This window comes from Trachurus japonicus, chromosome 13 (genome assembly GCF_045865225.1).
Source record: "Trachurus japonicus isolate A0001 chromosome 13, Traja_1.0".
NCBI lineage: Eukaryota > Metazoa > Chordata > Actinopteri > Carangiformes > Carangidae > Trachurus > Trachurus japonicus.
The window spans coordinates 28685077-28702524 of record NC_140919.1 but is presented as its reverse complement, the minus strand read 5'-3'; the positions used below and the strand labels follow the sequence as shown (position 1 = coordinate 28702524).

The following is a 17448-nucleotide window of genomic DNA, read 5'->3' as shown; positions in this document are numbered from 1 at the left end:
GATGGAACATCTCACATGAATTATACACCGTATTTCTAAGTTTATGAACAGCTCCTACCTGGGACATTTTCAGTGCTCTATGAATAAATGAAGCACTCAACAGTTATTGTATTTTTCACAAAAACCAGTGCCTTGTAACAGAGAAAACACAATGCTATATCCAATGATGCCATGAAAACCTCTATAACAAGCTCCATGTTTGTGTCCTGTGGGTCACTGGGGCTCTGGAGGAGCTCACAGGGTCACCGTAGATTGCTCTAATGAGCAGGACATACTGTACCCTCCTGTCTGTGGACAGACAAATGGAACATCAGTCTGATCAGTGGCAGAAAGAAAAAAACTATTGCCTGGGGTTAAACTCTTGGTTTGGAGAAGGAGATGTTATTGATGTTGATAATGTTTAGATAATCAGATTTTTAAATAGAGCACTAAACACAATGAAAGCTGTTGTGTCTTGTCTCTCTCTAAATGCATGCTGGGATAGGCTCCAGCCACCTTGATAAGTGGATGTAGGGAATGGAAAGATACACATCCCTGGGCCTTAACACCAACAATTGTGCTTGATTTGAGATTAAAGTCCATAGTGGTGAGATAAAAGCTTATCACAGGAGATCATCATCCTCCTGCCTTAACAGAAATAAATGCACAGTGTTCGCTACATCTTAATCAAATGTAATGATGGTCTGTCTTATACCTGTTGATACTGGTGAATGAAGGAGATAACAGTCCTGGTTCAACAACAAATTAATCCGTTTTTACAAGTCTGTGACTTTTTCCCATTCAAGATATCTCTGAACAACATGACCCACAGAGCCCCTCTTAAATTAACATACAACACAACACAATCAAATACTGTACGCATTGCTAACTAAATACAAAATAAAGGACCAGAGGAGAAGCTGCCCCCTCTCAGCATCTGTATCTGATTTTGATAATGTTTTTTTTTTTTTTTACATTGACAGTGGTCAGCGTGGGAGCTGCTGCTGCTGAGAACTGATGGTTTAGCGTTTCTAAAGTTTAGAGCTCACTCAGGATGTTTAAAGGTTTGAATTATTCAGACTGTGTGACAGCACAGAGATGGGTTCTGCACATCGTCATCATCGTCATCATCATGTGTAGCTGTCACACTTCCACAGTCAGCACTTCCGGCTAGCCTGCAGGAGCTCTCAGTTGTCACCATGCATTGCATTTAACAGCTAACAGATAGTTGGTCTTTCCAGTGCCACAGCTGTCTGATAGGTCTGATGGACAGAGAAGTGTCCACGTGTCAGAGCCAACACGTGGGTCACCAGTAAACAAACTCAAAGGAAGTTTATAGTGTCTGTGTTATACAGTTACACATCCTTTGATTACCTTCTGTCTTTCTTCTAAATTCACTTCCTTTCCTTTCCTTTCCTTTCCTTTCCTTTCCTTTCCTTTCCTTTCCTTTCCTTACCTCGCTCCCTCTTGACTTTCTGCTGATGGATCACATTTCCAACAGGGGGTGTGGCCACCAGGCAGAGGGGGTGGGTCTGCACAGTCAGGAAGAGTGTTTTGATTGGGCTACGGGGCCTGCTCAGGCAGAGCTAAACCTTTGCTGAGTGAAGGAGGAAGTTTGCGTGTTGCTGTGGCTGTTGAACAGGACAGGAGTTGCTCTGCCTGCTCTTCACTTTTGACTTTTGACTGTTACTCTAACGGAAAGGCTGCAGACATGAAGAAATCCTCCAGGTAAATAGCTGCTTTTACAACAGATCAGTGATTAGAGGGCGGGAGACGTGATCACAGAGGATTTATGGGTAAAGCTTTTATGCTCTTACTCACTCTTGACCAAAAACAGTAGCACAGTGAAGTAAATGTTTATATTTAGGGAGGAGAGTTGTATAGCTGTAATCTTTAAAAACAGCTGTTTTAAAGTACATACACAGCATTTAAAGTCAGCTGCATGAATTTCGGAAAGATACTTTTTTGTTTCACACCCATTCAGACGATCATTTGTTGTTTAACTAATGTTTGAATGGATTATTGATTAGCTATAGATAGATAGTTTGCATGTCGATAGGTTGCACATTTAAGTGTGGTTTGGTTGGTAAAATGCATTCATGCGTCATCATCCAAAGTTTTTTTGTTTGTTTTTTTCAATCTAAACTGAGTCAGTCAGTCTGTCTTCACCACCGCCTGAGGAAGTTGGGCTGTTTAATGAAACTCTGCTGTCACGCAAACTGTTTCATGTTGTAGGTTTCCCTGTCTGCAGGGCTGTGTGTGGCTGTGGAGCGGGGCTGCACCACAGTAACATACTGTAGACAAAACAAAGACAATACTCATGTGTTGTTGTGGACCACATATCAAATTACCAGTATCAGATGAAAATACAAAATACTTAAAGAATTTGAAAAAAGAAAGCAAAAGGCAAGTTGGACCGTTGATCTAGAAAGGCCTTGTAAAGTCTGAAGCCTAATTGTAGACAATAATGAGACAATAATGGAGTGTTTTATAATCTAGAGACTTCTCTTTAGGGTTAGTTAAGTTGTATCTCATCATGTCACACACATTGAATGACTCTAGTCATCAGTGGCTCTTTTGTCTTTGTCCTTCTGATGATGGTGGGAACAAACAAACTTGTCATGTTTGCGTTCAGTTATGAAACACACACATGGATGTAATGGGCAAATGTGAGGTGACAGATGAGCGGTCACACTGTTCTCAGCGGCTCTGTCACTTAACTGATTGTTCTGCTAAACCCTTTATGACACAGGGGGAATTTTACCCATGTTACGGCATCATTAACTACACCACATCCACTGCTGTAGTTTTGGGTGGAGTGCATTTGTACCTCGATTGATGTGAATTTTAAGGTTCAAAGAGTTTCTGTTGAATGTGTTAATATCTGGAACATGAGGAGGAGCTTTTATCTGAGAGTCTACATGTAATGGTGCAGAGACGGTTTCTTTATGATCACTGCAGTGTTATGACCACAGTGGGGCTGATGTTACGATAAGCACATATGCTCAGCAAACACTGATAGCATTGATTGGACCTCCTACTTCCATGCGACAAACATATTGACCATGCCTCTGATGGCAGGAAGCATTCTGTACTAAAACCAACTTCAGATCCATAAAACATCAGTATGACTACATTTCTTTTAAGGTTAAGGGCAATAGCCCTTAAAATCATAGAGAAATGTTTGAAGTTGAGTTCAGTTTTAATTTTGAATTCAATTTATGCAAATACAAGGAACAGGGAAAATATTTCTATCATGTTCATTGTGTTTTCCTCCTGCTGGCTACATGTTTGGGAGAGTGTGTTTTGTTCCACAAAATATAGCCTACGATTTTTAGACGAAACCATCCTGTGTATAGATTATACATAATACTACATACAGTGTATTGTGGCCCCAGTGTAAACTTAAATGAAGTTAACGAGCTTCAACAGGCAGCATAAATAGTCTGATTGAAACCATGCAAATTCTGACAAAGGAAAACCTCAAACGATCTGGACCATGTTGAAAAGATTGAGATCTTTTCCTTTTGTTAAATGAAATCATCATCATCATCCTCCTCCCTCATCCCTTTCTTTCTCTCTCTCTCTCTCTCTCTCTCTCTCTCTCTCTCTCTCTCTCTCTCTCTCTCTCTCTCTCTCTCTCTCTCTCTCTCTCTCTCTCTCTCTCTCTCTCTCTCTCTCTCTCTCTCTCGTATATTTTGTCTGATGTCTGTTACCACAATAATGTAAAGTGGGTCAGTCTGATGTAACAGCGGCTGTAGTTCAGTCTCTTTGTGTGTTTCTTGTATGAGCTGAGTGAAGATGTAAAGACAATGAGATGTGCTTGTGTCCATTAACTGAACCACTGCAGTACTTTAGTCATAATGGACCAGGAAATTGGCTGTTCCCACCACTCCCACAGTTCAGGGGGCCGTGACCCATCACTCAGACCACAGCATCCATCTCCTCTCTGCCTACATCATACTAATCGCTGCAATCACTCCCAGCCGGATGGAGCACTTACCTAAAACTCGCTTCTTATGGGACACAATGACCAGGAATCTCTTTTAATCTAAACGTGTGATTTCAGACACATTTACTCTTGCATCCAGCGAAAGTTCAAAATGGACTGACCAGCCTTTATGAAATAAGTGTCAGTCTTTAGAACAAGAGCACTGAATGATGTTTTAATGAGGCCGGCACATCCACAATATGATAAACAAGCTGACACCTGAGATCACATTAAAGAGTCATGGCTTAGTTCTTTGTCTTTCTGGAGGTGCTCTGACAGTCAACGTATTGAAACCAGTCAGGCATGAGTGGTTTAGTGAAGGACAGTGAGCAGCTGGATTTTGAACAGACACCTCTTGTACAGTGTTGAAGAAGAGCTGCTTTGTTTTCTCTTTTTTTCAATTTAAAAAACCTTGAAGCTGAGCTGCAGGAGTTGCCACCGTCTTTAGAAGTATCTCTGTCCCCACTCCTCTGGCTCAGGCAAATATTCTTTTTCTTTTCTTCCCCTCAAAGAGTCAGTGGATTTCGCCGGCACCTTCACAAAACGTAACTGATGCAGGATTTCACGGAGGAACCATGACAGGTCCTTGCTGCTCATTAGTCCCCTCTGGATCTTACAAGAGCCCTTTGTGTTCACAGTGTGTACGCAGCCACAAAATGCCAACAATGCACTCGGCATCCATGTTAATGAGTGGTGTGTTTGTGCATTCCCTCTCCCTGGAAGCCCTGTGACTAGGACTGCAGCCACATGGGTTTTATATCCACAGTTATTTGCCCTGTCCGGCTGCCAGTTACCCAGCATGCCCTGCACTAATTACTGGCTCTGGATCAATCCGCTCCCCTCATTGGCTAGAACCAGGCCACGCCTCATCTTCCTGGCAGACGAAACACAGACACAGTTGAAGAGACAACCAGGCCTTTATGTGGTGGTTTTAGAGTCGACACCCTGCCTGGTTGCCTCCAGCTGACCAGAGACACAACAGACTCCAGTCAGCTCCTCAGATCAGTTGCCTGTTTACTCTGCGGTTTGTCTTTTCATCTCTGTCAGATGCTTTGTGTTATGTCATGAAACACACATGCTGTGATCTCTTGTCTTCTTTTGTTTTTAACCAGTGATCTGTTAGACTTATTGTAGCTAACCTGCCTGGTCCAGTTAAAGCCTCGTTAAACAAATGTCAGGATAGGTAGATACACAGACAACTCCTGGTTCTCAAAGAAGTGCTGTGATGTTCTCTTGTGAACAATCAACAATGCTGCATATAATCTGAGGTTTGTGTGGATGTAGAATTAATGATCTTCCTTATTAATGTAAAAATGATATAGCTTAATATTTGAAAACGTAGCTTCTTGCAGTAGTCTCCTTCATCCTCCACAGTTTTGTTGCATTTAGAACTCACTGTGTGTCATTGCAGAGGTCATTATTTCTAAAGAGGAAGCACCTGCTTTTCTTATCTTTCCACTCCTTTATTCGGGTTTTTCCTCATTTGACACTGATCTGCATTTCATTGTTGGAGCACTGACAATGGAGAACCTGACGCTGTTGTTTGTCATTAAAAAAAAGTTTTCTTTGCATCTTGGAGATTTTTCCACTGTGAGATTTGTTTTCGATTTTAGAACCTGAGACACATCAGGTCATAGTTTTCCTCAGGGCAGACATCTGTGTTTTGCTCTGCCTTTAATTTTTGAAGTGGAGTGAGTGTGTATACCCTGCTGCTGATGTGTTATTCACTCTGCAGCACCGTTCCACACAGGGAAGTCAAACACATCTTTCCAGTTTCTCCTGTTGCCGAGCAGGAAGAGTTGAGCCCTGACTTTCCCCGTACCTTATCAAGCCGTACTTTGACTTGGTTTGACTGCTGTTGCCATGGTGACATCCACCTGTCAGCTGAGGCGGCATGATAGTCTGATTGGTTGACAGCATCCTGACAGGTTGGGTGGAGTGGTCAGCATGAAACTCAAATGCACAGCAGGCAGTTCTGATTGGTGGACAGACAGCCGATTCAAGAAGCTGCAACTGTAGCTCCGCTGCTGCAAACTGATGATGCAGCTGCAGGTTGTGAGTGACGGGTCCAGTTATCTGTTTTGGCAAAGTGACTGTATCGCAGGTTTTCCTTTTTAGATTCAAAACTGCTATACAACATTTTCATTAGACACACTTAGCTTTCTTATATGAGATCTGGCAACACAACTGATTCTCTCACCCTCTACCCACTGTATGAATCATGTTGCACCAGCATCACCACATCACATACTCACAAGTACACACACCAGTTCTGTGTAGACTGCTTAAGAAAGGATGAATCATTTATATTCAGGATTATATAGTATATACACAGAATAATCTTTTTTTAGATTCAGTAAATTATCTCAAAATGCACACATGCTGGAGCCTGAGTGAAGTTAATTAATGTGACCAAGTTGAAATTAATCAAATCACAGCAATTACTGCAAATCTGTAATGACATACAGAATGATGGACTAATTTCTTCAGTTCTTTTAACAACCGTTACTGTCATCACCCGAGGAAATGATGTTCACAGCGTTTTAAGATGTGAACATTTTGTTCTTTCAGAGAAAAATGTTTCACAGTTCTTAATTTTACTTGGTGGATATATCGTCCCTACGAAAAAAAAAAAAAATCCAAAAATCATAAGTAATTTACTAATGTTAAATTCCATGAATTTTGAGCATGCTGAACATTTGATTTGTATGAATTAATTAATTATTTAATTAATTATATGAAGACAAACGCGTTGCAGCAGGATGAAAGCTGGTTCCCAGGCCTGTGATTGTACAGTATGATGCAAGGCCTGTGTGTTCTTGCTGACTGAACAGTGCAGCTCTTTCACACAATGTAAAGATGAGTAGTGTGGGTTACAGCATGTGGAACAAAGAATGAATAATTCAGAATCTCATACGAAGACCTGATGTTATGGAACAAAGTCTCCGTAGCTACGCAAAATTATTGTTAAGAATGACAGAGCCTGAAGCTTCTTATGCTGCAGATCAGACTTCTTGGGGGTGGCATGTTACTCATTCTCCGTTTTTTCTGTTTTCAGCAAATCCAAAGAATGCACCTTCAATGCAGGTAAGACTGTCCCTCTGATGTCTGTGAGTCTAATTTAAGACTCAGCTGGTTATTACCTCTCAGGCTCTCATTGCTGTCATGCTTGAACTTGCTGTAAAGAGGATGACAGCCTCTGATGTGTGCTACTGTATTTACCTTCAGGGTGTTTGTTGATAGAATCATCAGATATTTCTCATCAGAAATTTTGAACTGACGGCTTCTCCCTAACAGAGAGACTTTATTTTTAATTGGAAAATCCCACAAAAACGCAGCGATGTTACCAAGACATCGATAGTGATTAATAGTTTGGCTTTGCAGACCAAAGTTGTGTCTGTTTATAGATTATCTGATCATCACAAGTAACGAAGGTTTTAAGCTTGGTTTCACTTGGGAATGTAAACAAGCAATTTTCCAGAAAACGAGAGCAAACGTCAGAGATTAAAGGGACTATTCACAAAGCATAGATATGATCAATCTGTGGTGATCACAAGATTCAAGGGAGCAGACATTGTGCCTTCAGTTTGTGTTTCTCAAAATGAGGCCTCTCAGGCATAGTTTGGATTCGCTGCCCTACATCTCGCTTCACAAAGACACAGGAGTAGATTAAAGTCTGAAAACTGAAACTAACAACCTTCACTAAGGGCAGTTTTGAGACACATTTACACTCTGTTCCTTTCTCTGCTTAAATGTCCATCTCTGTCTTCCCTCCAGAGGACGGCTACGTGAGGATGTTCCTCAGAGGTCGTCCTGTCACCATGCACATCCCAGACCAGCGGAAGGAGAGCTACAGCCTTGACCACAAGGTGGCGCTCCCAGATCACAAGCTGAAGCTGCAGTGGGTGTATCCTTCACACTGAAACACTCAGGTCTTTGATGGAACAGGACTGAGTAAATAAGAGATCCAAGATTTTAAGAGAAAGGGAAAACCAGTTTTCCAGTAACACCCCCAGTAACACCCCTAGACCCATAACACAGTTGATGGATACATTTGAAATGTTTAAACCTGAGTAGCTGTAGGACTCCAATTATTAATAGTTGTTCTTATGCAGTTTAACTTGAAAGCTTAAATTTTCTTATTTCTCCACTTTTGTTAAGTCTGTTCTCTCTGAGATGCACTTCTGAACCTGAAGTATCACTATTGACTTTTGATCTGTTGTTAAGTTAGAAACTGCAGAAGGGGGAAAAAAATCATCCACTGAATCTGAATATTGTGAGTTCTTGCTTGGTGGCTCTTTCTCCTCCTTAACTTTAGCGTGGATCAGCTACGGCTACCGTGGCCGTGACTGCCGCTCCAACCTCTACCTGCTGCCCACAGGAGAGATCGTCTACTTCAATGCCTCCGTAGTGGTGCTGTACAACACGGAGGAGCAGCAGCAGAGACACTACCTGGGCCACAACGATGATGTCAAATGGTGAGCAGACAGCAGGCTGATCGTGGTTGTCCCCAGCTTTGATTCCATATGCACTATATTTTGAATATTGCTACATTTACAGTATCAAGAAAATGTTTGCTTCCTTTATTTACAGGTGTAGAGTAAGAGCACATGTAAACATGCTATTTAATGTCCTGCGTAACCAGTCTTAGCCCGTGTATGTGTGTGTGTGTGTGTGTCTGTGTGTGTGTACACATGCTGACTTTGTGCTGAAAGATTTCCCCCTCACATCCTGTGTGTGCAGCACATTTGTCTGGATGACTTTTCAGCAAGTTGCTGATATCGCTCTATGTGCTCAGTGCTCAGTATAATTCATCCATCCACCAAATGACTTTGCACACAACACGTTTGTCAAACCTGAGGCTCAGAGTTTTCACAGCTGACAGGTTCATCAGCGTTTCTTCACCCTGACCATGTTTATCATTAATGTGAGTTCTGGTTTATTTAATGACATCCTGAATGAGCTCTGTGACTGGAGCCACTGGGATGTAAACAAACTGAATCCCCCCGGGCCATGCTGGGAAAGCTGCTCATGTCTACAGGGAAACAATTGTGGTCCCCTCTCCCACGCCGTCACTCCTCGTCTTCCTTGTCCCTTTCCTTCTCTTGGCTGTGAAAGGATCCAATATTCACCACTGTAGTCTTTTTATGTTATGTTTCACCTCAGAACATACAACAAGATGGAAACAATATGGTTGGTTTAGAAGAAAAATGATATTTCAAGTAAATATTCACTGTCCACTTAATGGTGCAAAGAGTCACATTGTCCGTCAAACATATTTCAGGCTTCTGATCTTCAAATATAAATTCCTTGACCTTGTCTGTGTCGAGTAAACAGCAGCTAATGTTACATCCTGACTGCGATGCCTTCACTTGCTTTGTGCTTGAATCTGAACCCTTCGCCCCCAAAACCCAGAAAGGACAGGGAGAAAATGAAAGTTGCGTAATAATTAATATTTTCTCTTTTTAGCCTGAGTGTGCACCCTGACATGGTTACCATAGCAACGGGACAAGTGGCTGGAAACTCTAAAGATGGAAAGGTACAGTGAAAAACCACACCTCATCCTGTTTGAGTTCAATTATTTTAAAAAGTATTTATTCCTTTTAATTATTTTTTAACATGTCTTTGAATCTGATTCGATCTGTTTTCTTCTTTGCTCAGTTACTGGCTCCTCATGTCCGTGTTTGGGATTCTGTGAGTCTCAACACGCTCCATGTGATCGGGATGGGAGTGTTTGACAGAGCGGTTACATGTGTAGCTTTCTCCAAGTCGGTGAGCAGCTGCATGTCCTGTGGTGTTTACTGAGGGTGTGACATTGTGCAAAGTTCAATCAAGTGCTGACATGTGATATACAATGAGTTCTAGTTTTAATAAATACATCTTTATGATGACCTAACTCCTTATTTTGGCAACTTACAGCAGATGCAACTGAAGTGACAGCTCAGTCTTTTTCTTTATTTGATGTGTTTTTCTCAGATGATGTTATGGTTAGAGAAGCAGAATTTGACCACAGGTGCTTCAGCCATACTACATTTTGACCTAGTCTTCATCTTTCTTTTAGAACGGTGGCACCTTCCTCTGCGCTGTGGACGATGCCAACGATCACATCCTGTCGGTCTGGAACTGGCAGAAGGAGAAGCAACTGGCGGATGTCAAGGTATCCCAAACTTTGACCTTTGACCACCTGAGCCTTATCCCATTTAGACAGCTCTATCATTATTTGAATATTAATTATTAACTTTAAAAAACTACGGTATGGATCACCAGAATGGTCAAATAGGTTGTACACAACATAATCAGAATCATTCAGATAGAGATTTGTGTTTCATCATGCCTCTCTGCAGTGCTCCAACGACTCTGTACTGGCCACTGTGTTTCATCCCATGGATGCCAACCTGATTGTCACCTGTGGAAAATCTCACCTCAACTTCTGGACCATGGACGGCAACACTCTGAGCAAGAGACAGGGCCTGTTTGAGGTATGGCCGTGGCAACAGCTGCTCTGTTCCACAAATATAAATATAACACACGTCATACCCCAAATTAATCTTATGAAATCTCACTTATTAATGAAATACAGCTAGCTACAACAAACGTAGTCTAGCCTGAAACAGCCACGCCACGCCCCCCCCCCAGCCACCCTCTCTGTCTATCTCTATCACCATCTCTCTATCTCTCTCTTTCTCTGTAGAAACACGAGAAACCAAAGTATGTGCTGTGTGTGGCATTTGCTGAGAATGGAGATGCCATCACAGGAGACTCCAGTGGAAACATCTACGTCTGGGCCAAAGGTAAAATCTAAATGTATTCCACTGAGCCCAAACCTTTATTCAAGACATGTACAGACTAAAGTCTCAACGCTGAGAGCCCTGCTTCTTTCTATGCTATGTAATGCTAATGCAGTGGTGGCGTTCATGTGAGAACACGATTGGCTTGTCGAAAAGCAGCCTGTCATGCCGCGGGAAAATAAAACCAGTTTCTCAGTTATCTAACTGACACTAATCATTTCTGACAGTTGTTTTGCTACTTTTCCAAAATGTGTAATTATATGCTTAAAGCAGGTATTTTCACTGTGTTCATCATCAAGTAACATAGAAAAGTATGAAGGATCCAAAAGCAGTGAGTGTCTGTTTATCTGCCGACTGACAGGTGGTAACCGCATCAGCCAGGTGGTGTCTGGGGCCCACGAGGGCGGCATTTTCTCAATATGTGTCCTGAAGGACGGCACCATGGTGTCTGGAGGAGGGAAGGACCGCAAGGTGGTGCTGTGGGACCATGACTACAGGAAACAGGCTGAGATGGAGGTACTGTAATGGTGCTTAACTATCCTGTGGACATCAAAAAGGACGAGATAAAGAATGTTTCCCTTTACTTATAGCCTGTGCTTTGTATGTGTGTGCGCGCATGTCCAGGTGGGTGAGTCGTTTGGACCTGTTCGAGCTCTGGCTGAAGGAAAACCAGGAGAGCTGTTTGTTGGCACCACGAAGAACGCCATCATCAGAGCTGCTTTCCCTGATACATTAACTCCTGTTGTACAGGTACACACACACACACACACCATTACAGTTTACTTTTTCCGGATTAATAAGAGCAAATGATGATAACATATCTCATAAACTGTACCTTCTGATTTCTTTTCCTAATGTCACTAAATATCAGTATCTCCAAGTGAGTGAGATGAAAGGTGTTTGTCAAAGTTGTTTCTACCATTAGTTCTCCAACACTGATGTCTGGCATTAATTATCGGATAATAAATAAAGATGCTCAGTGTTCACACAGCAGCAGCATGTGTTCAACAAGACATGTGATGTGTTACAGGGTCACACAGACGAGCTGTGGGGGCTGGATATTCATCCCTCCATGGAGCAGTTTGCCACATGCTCTCAGGACAAACAGGTTCACCTCTGGGACACCAACTCCCATCAGCCCCTCTGGAGCAAGACTATTGATGTGAGGAGAAGTTGGACAAATCATTTCACATCAGGACGTTAAGCCCTGATTTCTTTTCAAGTCTTTAATGATAAGATTAATGAGGTGAATGAACCAATTGGTGCTCTGCTCTGCTCCAGGATCCAGGGAGGTCTGTAGGTTTCCATCCCAGCGGGGCTGTTCTGGCAGTAGGGACCATGACTGGAAGGTCGGCCTCTCAGCTGTCTCAGACATTTTGTTCCCACAGTTAAAATTCATAAACCAAACACTAACACAACATACACCACATTTGGAACAACTGTTACACAAGACAACAATAAATCAGTTTCATGAAGCCATAATCATGTAAAGCAGCTACAACACATTATGTGCACGTGTGTCATGAAATTCAAAAACGTATAATAGAGAACTACTTCAACTTACTTTATGTTGTATTTTGTTGTGGCTGCTACTTTAATTACACCTATTGCCATATTTGAACACTTAAAGAATAGGTAATAATAAAAACATGACCTGATAAATAATCACCTAATAGTCATTCTGACTCTGTGAACTTGTGATGGACAGTTTCACATATTTCTGCTGTGTTGTGTTGCGTGTGTGTGTGTTGCAGGTGGTTGGTGCTGGACACTGACACTCGGGATCTTGTTTCTATGCACACAGACGGCAATGAGATTATCTCCAACGTCAAGTACTCTCCAGGTAAGACATCATCTGATCACATCAGCAAAACCAAAAAGATCTGTCAAATACATTATTATCTATACCGTCTTCTCTCTGCTGGTAGTGCTGCTAACTCTGGTAACCTTGTGCCTTTTAGATGGTAACTTCCTGGCTGTTGCTTCCCATGACAACTTTGTTTACATCTATGCTGTGACTGATAATGGCCGAAAGTATAGCCGTGTTGGGAAATGCACTGTAAGTCTACTTCTCCAAGATAATAACATCTTTTCACAATTTGTATGTTGGCTGTCTGAAAAAACTGTCTATTTAAAGGACCACCAGTTTTTCTCTATGTACAACTCTATTACATAACTAAAGTTTAAAGATGAATAACTTTGTTTTTGTTGTTAAACTTAAATAATGAAATACAAATTAGATGAAGAAATCTGAACTGTTTTTCTTAATTGAATTGAACAAAACATTGACACATTGTCTCTGCGGTGTCCTTCTTCCCTAGGGCCACTCCAGCTTCGTCACTCACCTGGACTGGTCAACAGATAGCCAGTACTTGGTCACCAACTCAGGAGACTATGAGATCCTCTTCTGTAGGTCCTCCCTTTCATCTCTGTTCACCCTTCTATTTTTTTCTTTTTTTTGAATGATATGCAAAAAAACCAAGCAGAAGAAGCTTGCCCTTTAATTTTAACATAAACAAATTAATTTCTGCTAAAATATGGAAATTCAAATCACTCATGTTCCAAACACAGATTAAATGTTAAAGTGACATTTTGACTTTTTTCTTCCCAGGGGAGGCATCCAGTGGTAAACATGTGACCAACATGGACATGGTGCGCAACCTGGAGTGGGCCACTTACACCTGCACTCTGGGTTTTAATACCTTTGGTAGGTTGATGACACTCACTTGATGTTTTTTTTTTTATCTGTGTGTGAGCAATTAACTGAAAGCAAAAAGCTGCATCAAGCAAATGTACTTTGATAGGAACAAGTACTGTACTTTTGTAATATTCACCAACCTGATACGAATCCAGCTTTTTCTGGATGGAGCATTCACCTGTAGCTGTTTTCATTTCTGACTTGTCATTCCTGTTGGTGGAAAACTGTCAATATTGACTGTTAATCAAGCTGCTGCAGAGCGATTTGCATTTTGCTGCAGACTGTGTGTCTGTCTCACAGTTTTACCAACTCTCTCTCTTCCTCTCCGTCTGTCCCACTCAGGAATTTGGCCAGATGGAGCAGACGGCACAGACATCAACGCCGTGTGCAGGTCACATGACGGATCCCTGCTGGCCTCTGCTGATGACTTTGGCAAAGTGCACTTGTTCTCCTTCCCCTGCTCTCAGCCAAGGGTCAGTAGTGTTCACCCACTGTCACAGTCTGTGAGCACATCAGCATCAGTGCCTGTGTGTTTCTATGCACACATGGTTTTTGTATTGACACGCTTATGTCCTGATTTCTACCCAAGAACTCATCCATCCTAGAGTTTGCTCCATGCTGCACTGACATTGACCTTTTTCTCCTCCAGTGTTGACTAGCCACACTGTTCCACTCTGACCACACTGTGATTATGAGTAAATTAACACAATGAAATCTCAGCAGAAATAACAAAATGCTCAACCTCAAGACTGAGTGTGGCATCATCACCAGACATATAGTGCCACAAATTTCTACCAGGTGCTTGTTTTGTGCTCATTAACGAACAAGTCCTTCAACCAGAGATGTTTATGCTGGAGTTGTAAACGTAATTGTCCGTTCAGACAAGCTGGCTATCATTAGCGCAGAAAGTTGCAACAGCTGCAAACAGTGTTGCAACACATGTTACCGTTTTCAGCACTCTTGGAATTAACTTGTCGTTAAAGTTTTACACGCATTTAATGACTAAAATTAAAAGTCACAGTTTTATTTCACAAAAAAACAAAACATAACTTTGTACAAAAATGTGCTACTGTCAAAGGCACTGTTATTGGCTCCCAAACGCCAGCTCATGAAACAAATCAAAGATACTCTGTGAGAAAGATGATTCACTACAGTAACACAATTTGAAATCAGCTTAATTTTATCATCATCATAATAATAATAATAATAATAGTAGTAGAATTATTAAGCAAATAAACATGGGTTTTAATTTAAGTTGCACATACCTGGAAGTCCCTCTTAACTTAAGTTTATGCGGTGTGAGAGCAGGAAGCAGTGCAGCTGTGAAACTATATCATAGAGAGGACAGATCTGTGTTGCGAGATCTCATGAGTGTGTTGATAAGACAGAGATATATCTTGAATGGGGCGCTCTGATGGTTCACCCCATAGAGCGCAGCCCATATACGGTAGGCATAGTGCATACTCTCTCCTCTGATTTCCTGTCTCTCATACAGTACCGTCCTGTCATAATGAAAGTATTAAAAGCCCCCCCAAAAAATATATACATATATAAAAAAGAGACTTTCTACTGATCCATCTGTCAGTCTGAAAAACACCAGTCAAAAAGTTTTGAACGCAAGTCATTATCTGTGACTTTACAGGTGTTAGACACGGTTACATGTTATTTTTAATGATTTGACCAAGAGGACAAGTAAAGTTTAGTATTTTTTCCAAATGTGACCTCTGTCTATGGTCCATGCCTGCGTCCAGACTGCCAGACTTGTCCTTTCTGCCAGGGTGTGTGTGTGTGTCTAAGTGGAAAAGGTGCTGAATAAGCAGAAATGTGAGTAGGCAGGGTAACGGCTGATCCTGTCGCTGCCTTCACCTGACATCATCTGACACCTTCATTACTTTACTATGTAATCTGCTCTAATTTCCAGGCTCCGAGCCACGAGTGCAGTGGCCACAGCAGTCACGTGACCAACATTGCCTTCTTGCACGACGACAGTCATCTTATCTCCACCGGCGGGAAAGATACCAGCATCCTGCAGTGGGTGGTGGCCTAGGCAAAGCGGTCAGCCCTCATCTCTAATCCCCACAGACGGGGACCAGCATCCTCTCTGTCATCCCCTCCACTGTTTTACCGTCCCACCACCAGGAGCCAGCCCCTCCTCTGTGCCTACTGGAAACTACAACTACACCACACTCGCAACTTAACCGGGCCACAGGCCTCTCCAGCTAAGACAAGATGAGTATCATTGTAATAAATTGAATATTATTAGTGTCCAGATGTTTGTAATAGAATGTAGAGAAAATGACTTGTTGCCATGCAGGAAGTGAGTCCTAACTGTTCCCCAAAAAGAAAAAAGAAAACAATAGCTGTAACACCAACTGAGCAGGAAGCTGCTGTTGGTGATACACAGTAAATGATTTTTAGCATTACTACTAACTGTGCCTAAACTGTATTTAACCACTTTTAACAGGAATTCCACCTATCTCAAAGGACCAGTATGTTTGCTGATTTTGGCTCCCTCATTGCAAATCATGTGCACTTTGTTGACCATTTTTGAATGCATGTTACAGGGTTAGGGTTACATTTATATTTTGGGGTTTCATTTTGGGGTATTTTGCCTTTAACTATTGGTTTCCATAAAGTCCTTGGAACTTCTGAAATCAGAGAAATAATGCGGAATAATTTGTTAAAATATAATGTATGGATTGTTCAAATAATAATAATTTACATAAATATGTTGTATGCTGTAGTGTAAAACATATCCTATTTTTCCTATTCTATTTTAAATCAATATGGGGCCTGGAAGATTTCACATGATGGCTGTACTTCAAATAATCTTGACTTTGGTGTGCAAGTATGTAATAAAACTAAATTGTCAAGGTGTGATATCCCATTTATTAGCTTCTAGCTTTATGAAAGTAACTGTTTGGAGGTACCTGACCTCTCTCTGGGCAAAGGAAGGTATTGGGATTCCTAAAATAGGTGGTATTTCCCTCTAAAATACTTACTATAACCCCATTGCCTTCTTATACTTATACTTTCCAGCCCCCAGCCTCATTTCCAAACTCCTAAGATTCAGATTGTAATGATCACAGATTGCTGTAAGAGACTGTAAAATGGTACGAAGTGGCTGTTTTGTCCTGAGCCCTCATTTCGCTCCCCCAGGCTGCTGTGTTTCTGATTGTACTACTACTGTAACTGTGCTGAGAAGGCACTAGATGGCGCTACAATACAAGAGAATGAGCATGATTGAGGCTGTCCTCCTGTAGATTGTGTTAATGTTGCAAAGGTCTCTAGAGTAAAAAAATATATATTATGCAGTATATCCGAGTGGCTGTGTTATTTTAATATTTAACTGTAACAATGATGGATGTTATTCTTGTGGCACTTTTAGCGATTGACAGAAGGGTAATGTTGGCTACTGTGCTGTAGAAGTGAGCTTGAGCTGTGCTTTGCCTTCTTCTGTTTTGTTAATAAAGTTTTTACCCAAGTAAAACTGCATGAAGTCTCTATTTGTTCCTGTTAACTAGCTATAAAAAAGGGTTAAGATATATAATTATGTCAAGAGATGATCCTGGAAGAGTTGAGTAAAAAATATATTAAAAATGATTGTGTCTTCATTATATCTACGTTATACTTTTTATATCTATGTTTATAATCTAAATAATTCCTAAAACTCTTAAATGGCTGAGAGCAAAACAAGGGTGACGGTGCTATACGTACAGTTTCTGGTGATATATTTTTATCTCATGATATACACATATAAGACTATGTAAGTAAAATATAATATTTAAAAATCTGTATGACATTTTGGTTCAACATGTTGATCATATGTTAACAATTGATATTATTAGCACTACTGGTGGTGGTTTTATTATCATTAGTATTAGAATCATTAGTGTTAGCAGTATTGCTATTATTCGTAGTCGAAATTTGGTAATGTACATAATGGATTTTGGATAATGAAAGAAAATATTTTTGTTGTAAAAAGTGAAGAA

At 41.1% G+C, this 17448-nt stretch overlaps 1 protein-coding gene across 1 annotated transcript in view; it reads left to right on the top strand.

The window, feature by feature from the left end:
- eml2 (EMAP like 2) overlaps positions 1-16946 on the top strand; it is a 30841-nt gene extending 13895 nt beyond the window's left edge. Inside the window, exons 5-22 of the mRNA XM_085795768.1 lie at positions 7029-7057; positions 7748-7877; positions 8299-8448; positions 9440-9509; positions 9632-9742; positions 10032-10127; positions 10315-10449; positions 10662-10761; positions 11120-11274; positions 11383-11508; positions 11789-11920; positions 12040-12107; positions 12513-12601; positions 12720-12817; positions 13080-13167; positions 13370-13465; positions 13799-13929; positions 15378-16946. Of these exons, the coding sequence (XP_085651894.1) occupies positions 7029-7057; positions 7748-7877; positions 8299-8448; positions 9440-9509; positions 9632-9742; positions 10032-10127; positions 10315-10449; positions 10662-10761; positions 11120-11274; positions 11383-11508; positions 11789-11920; positions 12040-12107; positions 12513-12601; positions 12720-12817; positions 13080-13167; positions 13370-13465; positions 13799-13929; positions 15378-15503 (1930 nt within the window). The 3' untranslated portion in view covers positions 15504-16946. The remainder of the gene's footprint in view (positions 1-7028; positions 7058-7747; positions 7878-8298; positions 8449-9439; positions 9510-9631; positions 9743-10031; positions 10128-10314; positions 10450-10661; positions 10762-11119; positions 11275-11382; positions 11509-11788; positions 11921-12039; positions 12108-12512; positions 12602-12719; positions 12818-13079; positions 13168-13369; positions 13466-13798; positions 13930-15377) is intronic.
- Positions 16947-17448: the final 502 nt, after the last annotated feature.